Source organism: Theropithecus gelada, chromosome 10, assembly GCF_003255815.1.
Source record: "Theropithecus gelada isolate Dixy chromosome 10, Tgel_1.0, whole genome shotgun sequence".
Lineage (NCBI taxonomy): Eukaryota > Metazoa > Chordata > Mammalia > Primates > Cercopithecidae > Theropithecus > Theropithecus gelada.
The window spans coordinates 688,035-709,744 of record NC_037678.1 but is presented as its reverse complement, the minus strand read 5'-3'; the positions used below and the strand labels follow the sequence as shown (position 1 = coordinate 709,744).

Here is a 21,710-nt window from a genome sequence, read left to right as displayed (position 1 = left end):
TCACGGGGTCCGCGGGCTGCAGCTCCGCCCGCCGAGCGGCACGAAGGATGCGCCCTGCAGGACCGCGGCGCGGAACGAGCGGCAGCGCTTGCAGGGCCAGGCGGGCGGCAGCAGCCCGCGGCACACCAGGCAGGGCAGCCCTCGGGGGTCCCTCGGCAGCCCTGGGGAGGGAGGGGCGCTGAGACCGCGTGCGCCGGCCCCACATCCCCCCGGCCGCGCCTCCCTCCACCCCGACAGCACCCGCCCGCCCGGCGCGCGCCGGGACCCCCTACCCGCAACAGCGCCTTCCTCCACCAGCGTCCCCAGGCCCCGCACCCCCACCACCGCTCCTCCAGTCCCCTGACCGTCCCACACGCCCCGGGAACCCTGGACTGCGTCCACAGACCCTGAGCCCACAGACCCCTCAAATCTCGCCCCTGTGCTCTCTTACCCCAGCCCATCCCCGACTGCGCCCCAGGCCCCCTGATTGCGCCTAGCGCCCCTTGACCTCGTCCCCAGGCCCCCCAGACCGCGCCCACCCCTCCCTCTATCCACACCCACCAACAGGCGACACCCACGCCCCTCAAGGCCACGCCCCCCCGCAGGCCCCCCCAGGGCCACCCTCATCACCTGCAAGACCAGCCCAGGCGGAGAGTCCAGCCCCAGATGGCTCCCAACTCGCTCCTACATGGAGCCCACATGCTTCCCCCAGCTTTCGGATAACCAAGACCTCCACTCAAACGCGGGCCGGGGGGCGGGAGTGGGGCGTCATGCCTCTGGGATGAAGGCTCTGCGGATGGATGGTACCCTTCTCCACCCCCCTCACCGTCTGTAACACTCCTCTGCCCGGGCCCCCACCCCAGAGGGGCAGTCCAGCTCTGCCTCTAGCTCATCAGCCTCTTCCAGGCCAGTCCTGCCTAGAAGGACCCAACCCACCAGGGCATTTGGAGAAGATCAGCCCCCACCCCAACTCCTCCTGCTCTGCTGTGCCTGGGCTCAGGCTCAGACGCCTGGTGCTGAGGACCTGTCCCCACTGGGCCGGGACCAAGTGGGTGGTGGGCACAGGGCGATGCCTGCAGACAAGGGCCAGCAGCGTGCTGGGCCAGCCCCAGAGTCCCAGGATGGGTCAGCGGCTGGAGGGCTCAGGAGGGAGGTGGGAGTGTTAAGACTAGGGGTGCTCCAGGAGCCACCGAGCCCTGTCCCCACGAGAGGCTGCACCGGGTGCAGGCCATCTGGTCACGCTGGCACTTTCGAAGTGGACCTGGGCTGGGGCTCCCAGTGGAGCTAGAAGACCTGCTGCCCACAACCTGTGGTCAGACCTCACCAGGGCCCATGGGCTGTTCTGATGCCAGGAGCTGCTGGAGGGAGCACGCCCCAGGCCAGCCATCCCATGCGGTGCCCGTGGTCTGGCAGGTGGCTGCAGTCCGTGCCCCCTCCTGCATGGACTCAGAGGTGGCAGCCATGATGGGCGAGAGCAGGTAGGTGCCGTCCACTGCGGGGCTGGCCACTCAGCGAGGCCACCCCCTGCATGGGAGCTGCTGCTTTTCAAGGACTTTCACACAGTTCCTTGGAGCGTCACAGGACAGGCAAGGCTGGCAGGTGTGACCACCATGCGTCCCTTTCACCCGAGAGGCTGGGGCCTTGGCCTGGCTCTCACTCGCCTCCAGCCGCTGCCCTTGCCCTGGGGCTGTCCCATGGCTCTGGCCAGCCCTTCTCAGTGGGGTGAGCCGGTGCCAAGCCCCGTCCCCCATGTACTGGGGCCGGTGAGTCAAACTTCAGGTTTCCAAGGCCAGGAAGGGCTAGGGTAAGGCCAGCCTGCATGTTTGCTGCAGCTATAGCTGGTGGGGGAGGGAGAGAAGGAGTCTCAGGATGGGGTAGGGATGTGGGGTGAAGGGGGGACTCCCTGATTTTCCCAGCCTCCGGGGCTAAAGGTTCCCAAGCAGCCACAGCCCAACCCAGAAGTGCAGGCACCACCCTGCTGGGGCACCCACCGCCAACAGCAAACTCCGGGCCCCAGGCTGAGTCACTCTTCCCGGGGGTCTGGGTGGGGGGAGCCTCCAGTGCCTGTGCAAAGCAGTCCTTGGTTTCCAGGAACCTCGGAAGGACTGGGCCAGCCTGGCCCACGGGACAGGCCAGGCCCCGCGTGGCACAAGCAGGGCATGAGCCGCAGGAAGAACGAGGTGGGAGCAGCTCCCACTCCCCGGGGCTCTCATCCCAGCAGAGAGACACAGAGAGGCCAGGCACAGGACTGGGAGGTCAAGTCTGCAAGGGTGGCCCAGCAGGCCAGTCAGCACTATGGGGCAGGGCCTTGTCCCCCAGCACCCAGGGCCTGATAGGAGCCACCGGGGTGCCCAGAAAGTGTGTGTCCAGTGAGTCCGGGCAGAGGCTGGGCCCGCCCTAAGCCAAGGAAGAGGGGACATGGTGTCTGCAGCTCTCCGTGTGTCTGTGCGTGATTAATGGAGCGTGCATGAGCTAGCCGAGAGCTGGTGTGGGGCCTGGACCCTGCTGAGGGAGGGGAGGCCCAAGGCCTGGGCCCCAACCCTGTATGGAGGCCGGGGCTGGGGTGAGACTCACTGCGGGGCGTCAGCAGGCTCTGGGGAGCCACTAAAGCTCATGGGGTACACTCAGTACCAGGGAGTCAGTCTGGGACCCAGACCAACCCTTCCAGGGAAAACCACCAAATAGGGGCATAAGATTGGAAAAGCGTCACAAAAGCAAGCAAAAGCAGCAGGCAACCGGGTAAGGGTGGACCAGGTCCAGGCCAGGGAAGGTGAGTGAGCCAAGGAGAGGGCGCTCTGAAAGGTACCCAGCCCCGAAGCTCCTCACTCGGAGGCTTCACCACCAGGGCCACCTGGAGCTCTGGGTCCTGGAGTGTGGCGACAGAAGACACCCCATGCCCCCAACAATGTGGCAGCCCCAACAGTTGGATGCCCGGATGAATCAAAAACAGCTGGGCGTGGTGCACACCTGTGGTCCCAGCTCCTCAGGAGGCTGAAGTGGGAGGATCGAGTGAGCCCAAGAGTTGGAGGCTGCAGCTGGAGGCTGTGACTGCACCACTGCACTCCAGCCTGGGTGACAGTTGGAGGCTGTGACTGCACCACTGCACTTCAGCCTGGGTGACAGAGTGAGATCCTGTCTCAAAAAAAAAAAAAAAAGAAAAAGAAAAAGTAAAAAGGTCAAATAATTTTATTAAAAAGTAGAACTTCTAAAAATGAAAACTTTAAGAAATTAAAACTTGAATGGGTTGATAGCATCCTTAAATGAGCTGGAAGACAGGTGAGGAGACATTTTTAGAATGCAGCACAGGCAGCTAAATAAATCAAACAAAGAAGTGGGAGATTAAAAGATACCGGGAGAGAGAGAGAAGGCTTAGCAAACATTTAGTTTGTGTTCCAAAGGGAAGGAGACAGAACGGGGTGGAGGCAATATTTAAAGACATAATGGCTGAGAGAGTCCATAATTGAATAATGACACCAGCGCACACATCAAAGACATTCAAATTCCAGATCGAATAAGTAAAAATCAAATTGAATACTCAGATATCGTATTAAAACAGTCTTAACAGCTGGTAGGTAGAACCGACAGCTCCCCTTGGAGAGTGATGGCTGACTCTGCCGATTTTCCGAGAGCCACAGCAAAAACAAGACAGTGGAAAGACATATTCAGTGTTTGGTGGGAGAGTGGCTGCAACCTGGACTCCTGCCACGGAGAATCTGACTCTGTCATGAACCTGTGTGGAAAAGATATTGACAGACCAAAAACTCATCCGAGTGTCCCACCACTGGTGCCTCCCTAAGGGACACTGTCTTGAGTAGAATGAAAGTGGTTCAGAATGAACATGCTTGGAAGTCTGAGACTCAGGAAGAGTGAAGGGCAAAGAGGAATGTATGTAGTAAATCTAAAAACCAGTGGCTGTGCAAGTGATGATGATAATGACGCCCAGTAGACTGTTAAAAACATTGTTAAACAGCCTGACAGCAAGAGCAGTAAGTCAGAAGGGAGCAGGGACTTCACATTTTCCAGGCTTCGAAGTCGATGTATTGTCAGGTGGGTATAAGTGTCACTTCCTTCACTTTAGATTTTGGTAAGTTAAACGTGCAATGAGTCATTTGTAGGCAGTTAGTAAAACACTAGAAACAGAGACAGTAACCTCCAAACCAGAAGAAGGAAAAACCAAAATGAGAGAAGCAGCATCATTGAAAACTAAGGCAAGAACAGAGAGAAAAAGGAACATAGAATAGATGAGATCAACAAAAGTTAAATGAAATCAGATGCTAGATACTGTGGTCATCAGGCTCCAAGGCAGCCCGCAGTGACCCTCATTCCCAGGCACTCATGCATGTGTGCTCCCCTCCTGTCTGGATCAGGCTTGGAGCACGTGGCCAGTAGAACATAGGAGCAGCAGGGGTACGTGATGTCTCGGGTGAGGTCATAAAGACCTCATGACTCTAGTGGTCTCTCTTGAATCACTCACTGGAGGAAGCCAGCTGCCATGTTGTGAGGACACTCAAGCAGCCCTGTGGAAGGTGCACGTGGGAGGGACTGATGGGGGGTGCACCATCAGGGAGGTGGGTCCCCAGCCCCAGGCAAACCTTCAGATGAGGCTGCCTCAGTTGACACTGGAACTGGGCCTCAGGAGCATCCCTGAAGCAGCACCATGCCAATGAGCCCTTCTCGGATTCCTGAGCCACAGAAAACGTGGAGGGTAAGTGTTTGCTTTGTCAGCAGCTCTGCTTTGCGGTGATTTCTTAAGCAGAATCAATCACCACAGAATCCATGTACACAGTTACCTTAAACATAAATGTTACGTGCACTGGTTAAAAGATTAAACATTGGCAGTCCGGAATTTTATGCAGAGGAATATGTAAAACATAAGCTTATATAATGATGAAAGAAAAAACATACCAGGCAAATCCTCATCAAAATAAAATGAGTAACAATCTGAAAACTCTAAAGCAAGAACTGACAGAATTATATGCATCTCCAAGATTCTTATCATACTTTGCTTAGTAACTGATAAGCAGACGAAGAAAATGAAATATGTCAACAACACAATAAACAAATCTGGTCCAACTCATGATGCTGAACAGTCTCAGAACCGCACATTATTTGCACCAAGAAACATTTACAAAAATTAACCTCCTAAAGCAACTGACAACCACCTAACGATGCGCAGTCCTCCATCTGACGTGCACTCCTGCACCTGACGACGTGCACTGATGAAGACCTGGCATCCCCTGTTGCAGTTAATAGACTCCTGCCCCCTCTTACCACTGCAGGTCCATGCAGGTGTGGAGCAGCAAGTATAAGACACAAAAGGCATAAAGATCATAAGGGAAGAAGTGAAATGGAATTTGTTTGCAGGTGATGTGACTTTGTAGAAAACCCAGAGGCATCTACAAATTGCCAGAACCAAGAGGTGAATTTACCAACACACTGGGACACAGCGTCCATGTACAAAAGCCATTGCATTTCCCACATTTTAGCAACAAACAAGTGGAAAAATAAAATTTCAAATACTATTAATAAAAGCATCAAAATGTATTTGCAAAATATACTTACAAAAGTATCAAAAATCCATCAAATACCTAGGAATAAATATAATGAAAACTATGCAATAATACTGCTTGGAGAAACTGAAAAATACCTAAATAAATGTTGAGATACATGACGTGCAGGGATCAGAAACCTCAATATTGTAGGATATCAATTCTCCCCAAAACGATCTATAGATTTAATGCAATCTCAATAAACATCCCAGCAGGTCTTTTTAAAACTTAACATGAGACTGGACGCAGTGGCTCACGCCTGTAATCCCAGCACTTTGGGAGGCCGAGGCGGGTGGATCACAAGGTCAGGAGATCGAGACCATCCTGGCCAACATGGTGAAACCCTCTCTACTAAAAATACAGAAAAATTAGCTGGGCGTGGTGGCGCGTGCCTGTCATCCCAGCTACTCAGGAGGCTGAGGCAGAAGAATCGCTTGAACCTGGGAGGCGGAGCTTGCAGTGAGCCAAGATCACACCACTGCACTCCAGTCTGGCAACAAAGAGAGACTCTGTCTCAAAATAAATAAATAAATACTTAACATGAAAATTCAGGCCAGGTGCGGTGGCTCACGCCTGTAATCCCAGCACTTTTGGAGGCCGAGGCAGGCAGATCACAAGGTCAGGAGTTTGAGACCAGCCTGGCCAACATAGTAAAACCCCATCTCTACTAAAAATGCAAAAATTTAGCCGGGTGTGGTGGTGGGCGCCTGTAATCCCAGCCACTTGGGAGGCTGGGGCAGGAGAATCACTTGAACTCAGGAGGCGGAGGTTGCAGTGAGCTGAGATCACGTCACTGCACTCCAGCCCCAGCGACTGTGTGAGATTCTGTCTCAAAAGAAACAAACAGACAGACAACAACAACAGCAACAACAAAACCATTCAAATGACATAGAGTAGCCAACACAACTTTGAAGAAGAAACAAAGTTGGAAAATGTACACTCTCATATTTGGTTTTGTTTTGTGTTTTGTTTTTGAGGTGGAGTCTCTGTCACTCAGGCTGGAGTGCAATGGCGTGATCTCAGCTCACTGCAACCTCTGCTTCCTGGGTTCAAGCAACTCTCCTGCCTCAGCCTCCTCAGTAGCTGGGATTACAGGTGCCCACCACTCGGCCTCCTAAAGTGCTGGGGTTGCAGGTGTGAGCCACCACACCCGGCCCACTGTCATATTTGAAAACTTCAAAGACAGTATGGTATTGATATAAGGATAGGTAAATAGATTGTTGAAACAGCATAAATAATCCAGAATTCCTTCAAGAGAGTCTGTTTTTGACGAAGATGCCAAAGTAATTCGGTGGGAGGAAGGATGGTCTTTTTGATGATGGCGCTGGAACAACTGGACCGCCACAAGAAAATCTAAATTTAACATTTTATTTAGGAAGCAAGAATGCAATTCAGGGCATACACACAGACGGGGTGATCTCACTATGTCTGAAGAACCAAGAGAAGGTTGGGAGTTTTCTTAGAGAAGTACTCTGTGGTGTTTCACAAGCAAGCTCACTAGAAAGACCAGTAAGCACCAGGAGACTTGTGGGACTCTGACTGGTGAACGATGGCGTGGGTGAAAGTACTTTCCGAGTCCCAGCAGGTTGTTTCAGCAGCTCACAGATAAAACTGTCTTTGGATTACACGGGCTGTTTTAGGTGCTGGGCTCATGAAAAGTTTAATTTTTGGAGCAGGTGCCAGGTTATGTTCTGAGTATTTTTTTCCCTTGCCCCTTGATTCTGAATTAGTTATGTAGGACAAGAATGAGCCCATTTGTATCACTGGCTTTTACAACACCATACACAAAAATTCACTCAAGATGCATCATCGACCAAAATGTGAAAGTCAAAACCACAAAGCTTGTAGAAGGAATCACATAAGAGCATCTAAACGCCTGAGGGGCTGGACACCTTGTTTACCCTGAGCGATTATTACACACTGCATGTCTGCATCATCCTATCTCATGTAATCCACAAATAAATACACCTACAGGGCACCTACAGGAAAAAAAAATTAGCAAAAACTCCAAAAATAAAAGAATCACTAAGAAAGCAAAAAGGCAAACCACAGCCTGGGAGGAAACAGTTCCATTGTGCATATCTGACAAATAAATACACAGAAGAGGCCTGGCGCAGGGGCTCAGGGCTATAATCCCAGCACCTGAGGTCGGGAGTTCGAGACCAGCCTGCCCAACATGGTGAAACCCTGTCTCTACTAAAAATGCAAAATTAGCTGGGCATGGTGGTGCATGCCTGTAATTCCAGCTGCTCAGGAGGCTGAGGCAGGAGAATCACTTAGAATCCCAGAGGCAGAGGGTGCAGTGAGCCGAGATCGCGCCATTGCACTCCAGCCTGGGCGACAGAGTCAGACTCTGTCTCAAAAATAAATAAATAAATAAATAAATAAATAAATAAATATAAAGAATATATAAAAGCCACTGTTAGTAACGAACCAAAGACAAGCAACCTAATTTTACAACAGTAAAAAGACTTAGTAAGACATTTTGCAAAGCAAAATATCTGCATGGCTAATGAACAAAGTGCTTAGCACGGCTGGTCACCTGAAAAACAAGAGTTAAAACCACGATGAGATACCCGTACACCTACCAGACTGGCTAAAAACACAGCCTGACAATACCCAGTGTTGGCAAGGATGTGGGGCAACCAGGACTCTCATGTGGTGGGTGGGAGTGCAAAACACCACAACCACATTGGAAACTGGAAGTTTCTTCTAAAGCAAAACCCAAGCATCCTTCATGACCTAGTGGTGAAACTCTTGGACACATGGCCGAGACAGACAAAGGCACATGTCCCTGTAACGGCCGGCACGGGATGATCAGAGCAACTTCATTTATCACAGTCCTACACTGGAAGCAAGGCAGCTGTCTGTCAGCAGAGGACCAGGCAGGCTCTGGCACATGTGTGCAATGCAGTACTGCTCTTCACCAACAAAGGGTGCACACCTGTCACACTATACAGCCACTGCACCTCAGAGCGGAGGGTCAGTCACGGAAATACACTGGCCACTCTGCACAGCCACTGCACCTCAGAGCGGAGGGTCTGAGTTCGAGATTAGCCTGACCAATATGGTGAAACCCCATCTCTACTAAAAATACAAAAAAAATTAACTGGGTGTGGTGGCACATGCCTGTAATCCCAGCTACTCAGGAGGCTGAGGCAGGAGAATCACTTGAACCCAGGAGGCGGAGGTTGCAGTGAGCTGAGATTGTGCCACTGCACTCCAGCCTGGGCAATAGAGCGGGACTCCATCTCAAAAAAAAAAAAAAAAAAAAAATGGCCGGGCGCGGTGGCTCAAGCCTGTAATCCCAGCACTTTGGGAGGCCGAGACGGGTGGATCACGAGGTCAGGAGATCGAGACCATCCTGGCTAACACGGTGAAACCCCGTCTCTACTAAAAAATACAAAAAACTAGCCGGGTGAAGTGGCGGGCGCCTGTGGTCCCAGCTACTCGGGAGGCTGAGGCAGGAGAATGGCGTGAACCCGGGAGGCGGAGCTTGCAGTGAGCTGAGATCCGGCCACCGCACTCCAGCCTGGGCGACAGAGCCAGACTCAGTCTCAAAAAACAAAACAAAACAAAACAAAACAAAACAAAACAAAACAAAACAAAAAAAAAAAACAGATCGGCCGGGCGCAGTGGCTCATGCCTTTAATCCCAGCACTTTGGGAGGCCAAGGCAGGTGGATCACCTGAGCTCAGGAGTTTGTGACCACCCTGGCCAACATGGTGAAACCCTGTCTCTACTAAAAATACAAAATTTTAACTGGGCATGGTGGCAGGCGCCTGTGGTCCCAGCTACTCAGGAGGCTGAGGCAGGGGAATCGCTTGAATACGGGATGTGGAGGTTGCAGTCAGCCAAGATCGCGCCATTGCACTCCAGCCTGGGCAACAGAGTGAGACTCTGTCCAAAAAAAAAAAAAAAAAAGAAAGATGTCTGTTCTTCCCAAGATCTGCAGATTCAAGGTGATCCCAGCAGTTTGCTGTTCTTAAGCCGACAAGCTCCAAGGGCAGCGTGCACTTCCTGTCCTGCTGGCCGGACGAGGCCAGGTGACCCTGTCGCCACAGGCATTTTGCAGCACAGGCTCTGAGTGCACCGGTACGGTTGCCTGACTGTCACGGAACAAACACACCCCAGGTAGCCACTAGCGTAAGGCCGAGGGGCACGTGGAGCCGGCCTGAGCCCAGCCAGGAGTCTGGAAGCAAGCCCAGCTACTCCCGGCCGTGCCCTCGCCTGACCGTGAAACGCTCGTACGCACGGGTTGGAGTTGCTTGCCATGCATGGCAACCACAGCAGGAACCCGACTCACGCACGGACGCCAGTACCCGCGAGTGAGAGGCGCCTCCGGACGGCAGCACCCGCGAGTGAGAGGCGCCTCCGACACGTGGTGTCGGCTTTGGAAGCAGCTGGTGGGTGGTGAGGAAATGTCACAGATCTGGAAAGAGAGAGGCCTCTGTAAGGTGGTGTCAAAATGCCAGGTTGAATCAACAGTCATCTGTGGGGACTCCGAAGGCAGGCAATCTGCCCAGTGAACTCGCAGCACCGGGCAGAAGGGTCTGGAGGGAGAACCCTGGTGGCACGGCTGGTATGTGAGGATCAAAGGCAGAGGAGATCTTTCCTCTTCAGCATGAGAATCTGGCACCGGGCTAAGCCTCCAGCTGCCTCCCGCTGGTGACCTGGTAAAGGGGAACATAAACTCCTTTGGTCGGCGACATTGCTTATGGCAAAACTGCCCTGTGGCGGGCAGACCACGTGGGGACTGGGGAGGTCACTGGTGTCTGGGGGCCACGTCACGGGCCTTCCTGAGTGATCCCCACACCTGGGCGTGTGCCCTGTGGGCCGTAGCCATGGGGCTGCTGCAGGAGGAACTTCGCCTCCTCTGGGGCAAGAGGCATCTCCGTGAGTGGTCCCAGCCCGTGAATCTCAGTGGGAATCAGGGAGGCGGCAACACCTGCACGCCATGGTAAAGACTCCCATCATGCCCTTGTAGAGACCCCCATCATGCCCTTGTAAAGACCCCCATCATGCCATCCTAAAGACCCCCCCCACGCCATCGTAAAGACCCTCATCACACCGCCCTGAAGACCCCCATCATGCTGCCTAAAGACCCCCATGACACCACCTAAAGACCCCCATCACACCCTCGTAAAGATCCTCATCACACAGTCCTAAAGACCCCCATCACGCCTTTGTAAAGACCCCCATCACGCCGCCTAAAGACCCCCACCACACAGTCCTGAAGATCCCCATCACGCCCTCATAAAGACCCTCATCACACCGTCCTGAAGACCCCCATCATGCTGCCTAAAGACCCCCACCACACCCTCCTAAAGACCCCCACCACACCCTCNAAAGACCCCCACCACACCCTCCTAAAGACCCCCACCACACCCTCCTAAAGACCCCCATCATGCCGTCCTGAAGACCCACATCACAGCCTTGTAAAGACCCCCATCATGCCACCTAAAGACCCCCCCATCGCCAGGCGTGGTGGCTCAAGCCTGTAATCCCAACACTTTGGGAGGCCGAGGCGGGCGGATCACGAGGTCAGGAGATCGAGGCCATCATGGCTAACACAGTGAAACCCCGTCTCTACTGAAAATACAAAAAATTAGCTGGGTGAGGTAGCAGGTGCCTGTAGTCTCAGCTACTCGGGAGGCTGAGGCAGGAGAATGGCGTGAACCTGGGAGGCGGAGCTTTCAGTGAGCCGAGATCGCGCCACGGCACTCCAGCCTGGGCGACAGAGCGAGACTTAGTCTCACACAAAAAAAAGACCACCCCATCACACCACCTAAAGACCCCCATCACGCCGTCATAAAGACCCCCGTGTGGGAGGAACGGGCGATGCTGCCCTGCTGGCCAGCCGTGTCCCTGCCCCACGTCCTTCTCAGCGACTCTGAGGCCAAGAGCAGCCTGTGGCAACCCTTGAAGTCTGAACGTTTAGCCGAGGCTCGGAAGAGCCCGATGGGGACCAGGCGTGGTGGCTCAGACCTGTCATCTCAGCCCCTCAGAGCCTTCAGAAAACCACACACAAGAGCCCAGCAGTCACTTTTGCCACCTCACTCAGCCGGGGGGTTTGGTGCTGTTCATGGAGCTGCTCGAGGTCCTAACGCAAATCCTCCTGACCCGCACCACACCCCAGAGGCGTGGAGACAACGGCATCACCCGCCAGGTTCTACAGAGGGGACCCCACTACCCACCTGGCCGGCACTCCCACTCCCCCCACCCCGAGACCCCCCTGCCGGGCTGGGACAGGTGCCCCAACCCCGCTCCCCGGTTCCCGCCGGCACCTCTGTCGGGGACACCCCGGGCCCCCACACTGAAGCCTGCCCTGTGCCCTGCTCTGGAGGATGCAGCGGCTGCTGGCGAGGGCTGGGGATGGAGTAGACGGCCCCCAACCCCACAGCGCACCGCGAGCGGCGCAGGTTACCTTTGCCTCCGGGCAGCGGACGCAGGGCACCCTCCACTGTCTTCAGGCTCTGTGGCACAGGTGCCGGGGGGTGTGCATTTAGCTGGTTTGGATCCCAATGTTTGGTGGGCTGGGCTTCGGGGACATCGGTGTTTGGGGCCTGACTGTCCACATGGCGACAAGGGCAGGCCGGGAGCTCCACCTTCCCAGCAGCCTTGTTGCGGGTAGGCTGCGGGGCGCCACTGCTCTCGGGCAGCCCCCTTAAGGGTGCCAGCAAGGCCAGGGGGTGCCCCTTCTCTTCCTTCAGTCCCAAGTCTCGCTGGAGAGCTGGTCGTGGGGATCCCTGGGCAGGGTCGGGCATGGCCGAGGGGCCCTGTGCCTCCAGTGGCTGGGTGTCCAACAGCAAGGCCGAGGCCTTGAGGTTGCAGGCAGGCAGCACTTGCCTCCTGGCTCTCCTCACACTGACGCCTGCCACGCAGAGGTCGGACCCGCTGAATGGGGGCAGCTCGACCACAGGCTGTGGGGAAGGAACAGGTGGTGGGTGCTGGGCTGTGGCTGGGATGGTGGGGTCCACGCAGGAGGGGTCTGCGCAGGAGGGGCTGGTTGGGGCACAGACCCCCACCTGACTCAGGAGTGAACACCTGGGGTCCCACGCAGACCACCAGGAGGCTCCCAGGCTCTGGAGAACCTGCGGGGAGCCAAGGCTTCCTGAGGCTTGGGAGTCAGCCTGGGGGACCCCACACCCAGGAACTGGGCTGCTCTTTTCCTGAGTTTAGCCACAAAGAGGCCTCAAGAGAGAGGCACTGGCCATGCTTCCCAATGGCTCCAGCACATCTGCAGGCACAGGGAGGCCCCCGGAAGCTCCTCGGAGTGGAGGAGGCACTGCAGGCCAAAGCGAAGGAGCAGCACAGGGGGCCTGGAGGCTGCAGGCCTGGAGCCCCCACCTCTAACCAGTCAGGGCTGGGTGAGACGGGGAACAGGACGGAGGCACTGAGCCTGAGCCAGCCCGCTCGCCTGGACACCTGGAGTAGCCCCTTCCCCGGTGCCGACACGGCACTGAGCCCCATGGGAGAGCAGGACAGGCCTGGACCCTTGGCGGGACCGAGTGTGGTCACAGAGCAGGATTGGCGTCCTCCATGGACCCCGCGGCGCTGGCGGCCTGCAGCTCCACCCTTGCCCAGTGACCAGGTGGCAAAGCATCCGCATGGCGGGCAGCCACCAAACCCCCAGGGGATGGCGCCCACCGCCCGGGCAGGGGCGGACGTGGCTCACCTGCCTCCACAGGAGCTCAAAGTTGCCGACGTCACAGCTGCGGTCCACGGCCACCTTGATGGTGTCCTCCTGCACCTGTGCACACAGCTGGGCCGTGACCGGTGTGGACGGGTGCATGGTGGGGCTGGAGTTGATCTCGATCAGCCAGGGCCTGAAGTCCCTTCCAAGGACGAAGTCGGCCCCGTAGAGCTCAAAGCTGTTCTTGCGAGGCTCCACGTGGTCCTGAGCCACCTTCATGGCGTGGATGATGGCCTTCTTCATGGACGGGTAGATGACACTGCCCCACACGGCACCACGGCCCTGGCGCTGCAGGTACTCCTGGAACTTGGCGTTGGTCCACATGTTGTGTGCGGGCAGCAGGGGGCTGCGGCCCACGTCATTCTTCAGGTGCTTCTGGACGGCGTTGTTGCACAGGTGGATGGCACTGTGGGGGGGACAAGGGGCAGGTGCTCAGCCTCCGCCGGCCCAGGAGGGCACCCAAGGCCGGTCCTCCCAGCCGCGCTGCGTCCACCCAGCTGGCTCTAGAGAACTCTGCCCCTGAGGACTCCCACCCTTTGCTGGAGGGGCCCAGTTGGGATGAGTGTTACTGTCCCAGATGGAGGAACAGGGCTCAGATTGGTCATGGGATTGGCCAGGCGCACAGCTCATGGCTGGAGGCCCAGAAACGGGTGCTGGAAGGGGGCCCTGGCTTCTCACTGCCTGGGAGCTGCTTTTGCACAGTGAGTTCCTGGACCCCCTCCAGGCCCACTTGACCAGAGGCAGTGAGCAGGTGAGATTCAAAGCACCTGGCCGGCTCCTCCCAGGCCTTTCTGGGTGTGACTTCAAGCATGACCCACCAGGCATGACCGCAGCCCCTCGCCTGGGCCAGAGCTAACTCCCCTGCAAGGTCTCTGTTACATGGCTCTCGGGCCTCCCTGGATCCTCACTCTCTTGAAAAGCAGACCCCCTGCCTGCCCAGCCATCAGGCCCCCCAGCACCTCACACCAAGTGAGAACCACACAATGGTCAGAGGAAGGCTTGGCGCAGACAGAGGCTGGCAGCATCAGCATGCGGGCAGCACATTTCTGAGGACTCCGCAGGCTCTCGCCATCATGCCCACGAGGGGTCCTGGGTGAGGCGGGGGTCCATCCACCCCGGACAGCACACTCGCCTCCACCAGGCGCCCCACACGCCACCGCCCCTGAACTGGGGCCCAGGTGCTGCCCACTCCATTCCGATCCCCCGGGCACAGGCAAAATGGTGCCTTTTAAGATTTTCCAGAAATGATACAGAGTGTGGGGTGTAGGGTGCTGGCTTTGAAGGTCAGTGGGCCTGGGCCTGTCCCTGTCCCTGGGGGAGGTCATCAGCCTCCCAAGCCTCAGTTTCCCCCCATCTGTGCCTCTCGTGGTGGCAGGTGGCAGTGAGGGGGTCCTGCCCGTGATGCTTCTCACTGCGGCTGCCCCAGGCAGGTGGGCAGCAGCCCGTTCCCTGGCCTGAGGCGTCCAGCTCGCCCACCGCACTGACCTGTCCAGCTTGTCCAGGGAGAAGCGCTGTGTTGAGAACCGCAGGTAACTCTCCTTGTAGAACCAGATGGTCAGGGGGTTCCAGTCCGTGACGAGGAACCACTGTCTGATGTCGAACTTGGTGTCATAGATGAGCAGTGGCGTCTCGATGTACTTCTGGACCACCCACTTGTTGTCCCTGGGAAGAGGGTGGTCTGTAGCCGCCAGCTCCAGGATCTCTTCCACACGGTCCATGCACACTATGTCTGCAAGAGGCCACCGCTCAACCCAGCATGCCCAGCCCCTGTGCAGCGGGACCGAGCTCCTGAGCCCTGGGGCAGGGTCGCAGCTTGGCCCTGAGACCTGCACTGGCTTTGTCCAGGGCCAGCAGGCAGCATTGCTGGTGGGGGGACCGGGGACAGGGAAGGCTTAGCGCTCATGGATGAGGCTGAAGCCAGTGCCAGTCTCCCCCAGGCTCTCCCCCAACAGAACCAGCCTCTGGACTCCAGAGGGGACACAGAGATCAGTGAAGGGGCGGGGACAGAGATACTTTTAAAAGGGAGCCAGCAGGATGGGCGTGGTGGCTCAAGCCTGTAATCCCAGCACTTTGGGAAGCCGAGGCAGGTGAATCACTTGAGGTCGGGAGTTCAAGACCAGCCTGGCCAACATGGTGAAACTCTATCTACTAAAAATACAAAAACTGAGCCGGGTGTGGTGGGCACCTGTAGTCCCAGCTACTCGGGAGGCTGAGGCAGGAGAATCGCTTAAACCTGGAAGGTGGAGGCTGCAGTGAGCCGAGATCATGCCACTGCACTCCAGCCTGGACGACAGAGCGAGACTCAGTTTCAAAAAAAAAAATAATAAAAATAATAAAAAGAAGAGCGTAGACCAGTTTGTGAATACAGAGGAGGAAATCCTGATTAACCCGTCAACCCAGATTCAGCCTTGTGATTGGAACACATGCTGTGAAGACGCCTCCAGGTCTGCCCCAGGGCCGGAGTCCTGACCCCCACGCCTGCTTCTGCGTTCTGCTCCCACCCTTCCTTCCCTGTGGCGCTGTGGGCCTGAGACTGCCTCTCACTCACGGCCCCTGGCATCAAGTGCAGGCGTTGGTGGCTATGAACTCGGTGCAGGGAACGCCCGCACCAGTGGACTTATCTTGCCCAGATGAACGTGATGAACGAGGTGCAGGGAGCGCCTACACCAGGGGACTCACCTCGGCCCCGAGACTTGGCCGCAGGCTTTATAATCCAGATGTTCCGGAACCCGTCGATGTCCGTCTGAGGGTTCACGGACGTGATTTGATTCAGCAGAGCCTGGCACTGCGGAAAGTAATTTCTTGAATCGGAGATGAAAGCATCGCCACTACAAAGCAAGATCCAGAAAGTGCATGAGACTTGGAGGCCTGGGTCCCGCCCCACCCACCAAGCAGGCACTCTGCTCTAGGATGGCCTGTAGCTGACCTGGCGGGAAAGGGCTGCGGGTCGGCCCAGGAAGTTCTGCCAACAGTATGGACACCTGAAAACACAGCCCTGTGAGGCTGCTCCAGACAAGGGCTGTGTTAAGACACTGGGGACCCCAGTGTGTGGGTCGGAGCCAGCCACAGGCCCCAAGCAGCACCCTGCCTGGGTGGAAACGGTGGGAGGCACGGGGCGGGAGGCGTAGCTATGGTGGAAACGTGGGAGACACAGGCCGGGGGCAGACGCAGCCATTCCCAGGTGGCTTTTAGAACTCAAGGGTGCACTAGAGCTATTTGAGTGGCTTTTAGAATTCGGGGTGCACTAGAGCTGTTTGAGTGACTTTTAGAGCTCGGGGGTGCACTAGAGCTGTTTGAGTGGCTTTTAGAATTTGGGGTGCACTAGAGCTGTTTGAGGGGCTTTTAGAATTCAGGGGTGCACTAGAGCTGTTTGAGTGGCTTTTAGAACTCGGGGGTGCACTCCTGCTGCCCGGATGGTGGGGGGGAAGCCATGCCTGTACCAGCAGCTGCCCCAGGGCCCGTTGGACCCATCCTGCATGGGCAAACTCAGGGCTGTGAAGACCCAGTGTGGACCCCACGACATCCTAACAAGGTGGCCTTGGTGCAGGAGGGGGGACCAGCGGGGCTCCGAGGACACCAGCCATGACTCTCGCAGCCAGCCTGGGCTGGGGTGGGGAGGCAAAGCCCCTGAGGACACAGGACATCAGGGTTCCATTCCCACCTGCTGGGGGCAGCTTGAAGGGAGAAGTAAGGCTGAGGTGTCCCTGACAGCAGGGGAGGGGCCCCACCACTGTGGAGCTGTGGCCGGGAGGGGGCCTGGGTGAGAGCCCCTGTGGTGACAAGCCCCTCCCGGGGAAGGACTAAAGGTGATCTCAGGCAGGGGCACCTCCCGGCTCTCACTGGCTGCCATGTCTCCTCCGTGGTGAGCACCGCACACTCCTGACCCCAGGATGGCAACAGGACTGTGATGAGGACTTGGAGCAAACCAGATGCAGTCAGCCCCCCACACCCCTGAAACATCCCTGTCTGTGCGGCACAGGCCAGCCCCAAACTATTGAGGTCTAAACAGGGTGGGTCACCCATGACGTCCACCATGCTGGTCACAGCCAAGGCCGCCCAGGATACCAGCAAGCTCCCAGTGACACGGGGCTACAGCGACTCACTCAGGAGGATGAGCTGTGGGAAGGAATCCCTCACAGCCTCCCAGCACAGCCCAGCCCCGAGCCTGCGACAGGCCTCACATTGGGAGGTGGTATTTGGGCAGGACCACCCTCCCCACAAGTGCACGCGTCACTGTGTTGCCCCTGCTTTGTGGGGAGAAGGCTGTGAGCAGTGGGGGACAGAGCCACTCAGGAGCCCAGCGGAGCATCGCACAGGAGCTGGCAAGGTCCAGGAACTATGAGATGCACACCCCAAACTCGTCAGAGAACAAGCACGGGCCTCCAGATGCTGACGGCGAGCACGGGCCACAGCCAGGGCTCTCTGGGTCCTGACCCCGGGGCACACCTGCCAGGGATCCCAGCTGAGCCCAGCAGGTGAGACTGACGGGCGGAGGCACCGGGGACTCCCAGAGAGATCCCCTCCGGCAGCAGCTGGGAAGCTCCCCTGCACGCACCTGACGTGGTTTGGGATGAGTCGGCCACAGGGACTTGCGGGGGTCCGATGCTGCCACCTGGTGGTCACCCCTGGGTCTTCCTTTTAATTCATGTCTAAGAAAACGCAGTGGGGTGCACCCTCCCATACTCGAAAAAGTCAAGTTGCACAGTATGTACGTCCATGTGCGCTCGTGTGCACGCCACCCGGATCGAGACACGAACGCCTCGGCTCCTCAACAGGCAAAGAGACCAGTTACCAGGCTATCACTGCAGACGGGGCTGGCCTGCTCCTGAACTTTCTGTCAATGAAACCACACAATTTGTGCTCCTTTGTGTTTGGCCTCTTTCTTTTCTTTTTTTTTTTAGATGGAGTCTCGCTCTGTCACCCAGGCTTGAGTGCAGTGGCATGATCTCGGCTCACTGCAACCTCCAACTCCCGATTAAAGCGATTCTCCTGCCTCAGCCTCCCAAGCAGCTGCGATTACAGGCATGAGCCACCATGCTCAGCTAAATTTTGTATTTTTAGTAGAGGCGGATATCACCATTTTGGCCAGGCTGGTCTTGAACTCCTGACCTCGGGTGATTCCCCCTGCCTCGGCCTCCTAGAGTGCTGGGATTACAGGCGTGAGCTGCCGCGCCCTGCCTGTGTCTGGCTTCTTTCAACAGGACTGTGTGAGTCATCCACGCTGTAGCGTGGCTCAGCCCCTCCTTCTTGACAGTTTGGCAGTTTCCAGATTTGGGCCATCAGGAATGAAGTCCTTCTGAGGACACGTTTCCATTTCTCCTGCATAAATACCTCGGAATGGATTATCTCGGTCATTGGATATGTAGATGCCTAAACATATAAGAAACTCTCAAAGACTTTTCTAAATGGATTGTGCCAATTTACACTCCCCTAGCCATGTCTAGAGTTCCAGCTGCTCCACACATTGGCAAACACTTGGTGATGTCAGTTTTTACTCCTTTTTTTTTTTTTTTGAGATAGAGTCTCACTCTGTTGCCCCAGGCTGGAGTGCAGTGACACCATCTCAGCTCACTGCAACCTCTCTGCCTCCCGGGTTCAAGAGATTCTTCTGCCTCAGCCTCCTGAGTAGCTGGGACTACAGGCACACACCACCGCACCCAGCTAATTTTTGTGTTTTTAGTAGAGACCATTTTCACCATATTGGCCAGGCTGGTCTTGAACTCCTGACCTTGTGATCTGCCCGCCTCTGCCTCCCAAAGTGCTGGGATTACAGGCGTGAGCCACAGCACCTGGCCCAATGCGTTCCCATTTTTAAAAGCCTTTCACGTATCACATGATATATCAAACTAATTTTTGTGTATTTGTGAAGCAGAATTCAAGGTACATTTTTTTTCATATGGCTGACCATTGCTGGAGCACCATTTAGTGGAAAGACCAACCTTTTCCTAATGATCTCAAATGCAGCGATCACAGATGGGAGGATCTATCTTTAGACTCTATTCTGTTACGCTGATCCTATCCCAATGTCACATCTTCGCTGTTGTAAATCTAGAGTAAGTCTTGAAATTTGGAGCACAAGTCCTCTGATTTTGGTTTTCTTTATCAAGTCTGTTTTGGCTTTTCTTAAATCATTCATATTTCTATATAAATCAGTTCATTAATTCCTCCTGCCCCCTCCCCGCCCTGCAAAAGAAATACCTCTCGGGATTCTGGCTGGGATTACATTGACTCTATTGATTAGTCTGAGAAAAGCAAACATGTCTACACTATTAAGTCTTCTAAGTCATTAACATGTTATACACACACACACACACACACACACGTTTATTAGGTATTTACTGTCACTTTAACTTCATAACTTTCAATTTAGGGTCTTGAATGTATTTTGCTATATTTGTTTCTAGAGGTTTGTTATTTGATGTTAGTGTATTGTGTTTTTAGAATTTCATTTCACAGTTTGTTGCTAAAACATAGAAATATGATGGAGTCTCGTATATTAACTTTGTACCCAGTGGCCTTGCTGATTTCACTTAATTTTAACACATTACCATTTATTTAAATTATTTAAATATTAAATTTTCTATATGAGCAATCATACCATCTACAAATAAGAATTTTATTTCTTCCTTTCTGATCTTTATGCCTTACTTTTTTTTTTCCTGTACTATTAAACTAGTCAGACCATTCAGTCTATGCTGAACGGAAGTCTGATGGTGAGCAACTTTGTCTCATTCTGATTTCAAGGAGAACACTCTCAATAGTATATAACCAATAAGAAATATATTAGCTGTTGGACTCTTAAACTTTCAAATGAAGAGATCTGGCTGTGTGTAGTCAGACACGCCTGTAATCCTAGCACTTTGGGAGGCCAAAGCAGGATTGCTTGAGGCCAGGAGTTCAAGACAAGCCTGGGCAATATAGCAAGACCCTGTCTCTATAAAAAAATTTAAAAATTAGCCAGTATTGTGGCATGTGCCTGGAGTCCCAGCTACTTGAGAAGCTGAGTTGGAAAGATCGCTTGAGCCCAGGAGTTTGAGGTTGCAGTGAGCTCTGATTGTGCCACTGCACTCCAGCCTAGGTGGATAGAGTGAGATCCTATCTCAAAAAAAAGAAGAGTTTTTTCATTTCCAAGTTGGCTAAACAAATTTACAAGGACAGGTATTAAGTTTCATCAATTTTTGCCTCTTGAGGTGATTTTTTTTTTGCCTATTGAGATAATCTTACAGCTTTTCTTTTCCATTCTGAAAATGTAATAAAATTAACTGATTAACTTTTCAATGTTAAACCAACCTTGCATTCTTGGAATAAAGCCCATTTGGTTCTGATGCATTATTTCATTCACATTTCACTGGTTTCATTAAATAATATTTTGGTTAAAGTTTTGTATATATGTAATCATGAGAAATACTGGCCTATAATTTTTTGTTATTTTACTTTTTTCAAGTTTTGGTCTCAGGCTTTTCTGGCCTCATAAAATGATTAGAAAATGTTCTCTCCTTCTCTGTTACTTGAAAGCATTTGTGTGTTATTGGAATCAATTTTAAGTAATGAATTAATTAAATTTAATTAACTAGTGAAACCATTATGGCCTTGGATCCTCCTTTGTAGGAAAGTTTTTAAATTACAGATTTAGGCTGGGTGCAGTGGCTTATGCCTGTAATCCCAGCACTAACACTTATGTAACTGGAGCCCCAGAAGGAGAGAAGAGAGAGAGAATAGGGCAGAAGGAACAGCCAAGAAATAATGGCCTAGAGTATTCTAAATCTGAGGAAAAATTCCAACCCACAGATCAAAATGCCCCACAAACCTCAAGCAGGAGAAATACAAAGAAACTACTTGTAGAAGTGTTATAATCAAACTGCTGAAAACCAAAGACAGAATATCCTGAAGCATCAAGAGGAAAAGACATTACCTTCAAAAAGAACAAAACTCGTAACTATAGATGTGCCAGCGTGGATGGACTTCACTGACCCCACGTGTATCAGCGTGGACGGACCTCACAGACCTCACGTGTATCAGCGTGGATGGACCTCACAGAACTCATGGACCTCAAGTGTGCCAGTGTGAACGGATCTCATAGATCTCACGTGTGCCAGCGTGGACGGACCTCATAGATCTCACATGTGCCAGCGTGGAGGAACCTCACAGACCCCCACGTGTATCAGCGTGGACGGACCTCACAGACCCCACGTGTATCAGTGTGGACGGACCTCACAGACCTCACGTGTATCAGTGTGGACGGACCTCACAGACCCCCACGTGTATCAGCGTGGACGGACCTCACAGACCTCACGTGTATCAGTGTGGACGGACCTCATGGACCTCAACATGCCAGCGTGGACGGACCTCATGGATCTCACATATGCCAGCGTGGATGGACCTCACAGATTTCATGTTGGGCAAAAGAAGTCATAAACGAGAGAGCACAGACTGTTCCCCAAATGTGAAATCTGAAAACAAAACTGGTTCATGGTTGCAGGAGCCAG

General features: G+C 54.2%; 1 protein-coding gene across 2 annotated transcripts in view; it reads right to left on the bottom strand.

Moving 5' to 3' along the window:
- The window catches only part of TTLL8 (tubulin tyrosine ligase like 8), a 33,935-nt gene continuing 12,225 nt past the window's right edge, over positions 1 to 21,710 (bottom strand). The window contains exons 9-16 of one of the 2 annotated variants that reach the window (XM_025400189.1): positions 15,904 to 16,052; positions 14,710 to 14,953; positions 13,207 to 13,630; positions 11,949 to 12,451; positions 10,202 to 10,224; positions 8,592 to 8,612; positions 1,304 to 1,396; positions 1 to 161 (exon numbers count right to left, since the gene is read on the bottom strand). In XM_025400189.1, the coding sequence (XP_025255974.1) occupies positions 1 to 161; positions 1,304 to 1,396; positions 8,592 to 8,612; positions 10,202 to 10,224; positions 11,949 to 12,451; positions 13,207 to 13,630; positions 14,710 to 14,953; positions 15,904 to 16,052 (1,618 nt within the window). Of the gene's footprint in view, positions 162 to 1,303; positions 1,397 to 3,469; positions 3,710 to 8,591; positions 8,613 to 10,201; positions 10,225 to 11,948; positions 12,452 to 13,206; positions 13,631 to 14,709; positions 14,954 to 15,903; positions 16,053 to 21,710 lie in introns of those variants that run through there. The other variant, XM_025400190.1, reaches the window with a different exon arrangement.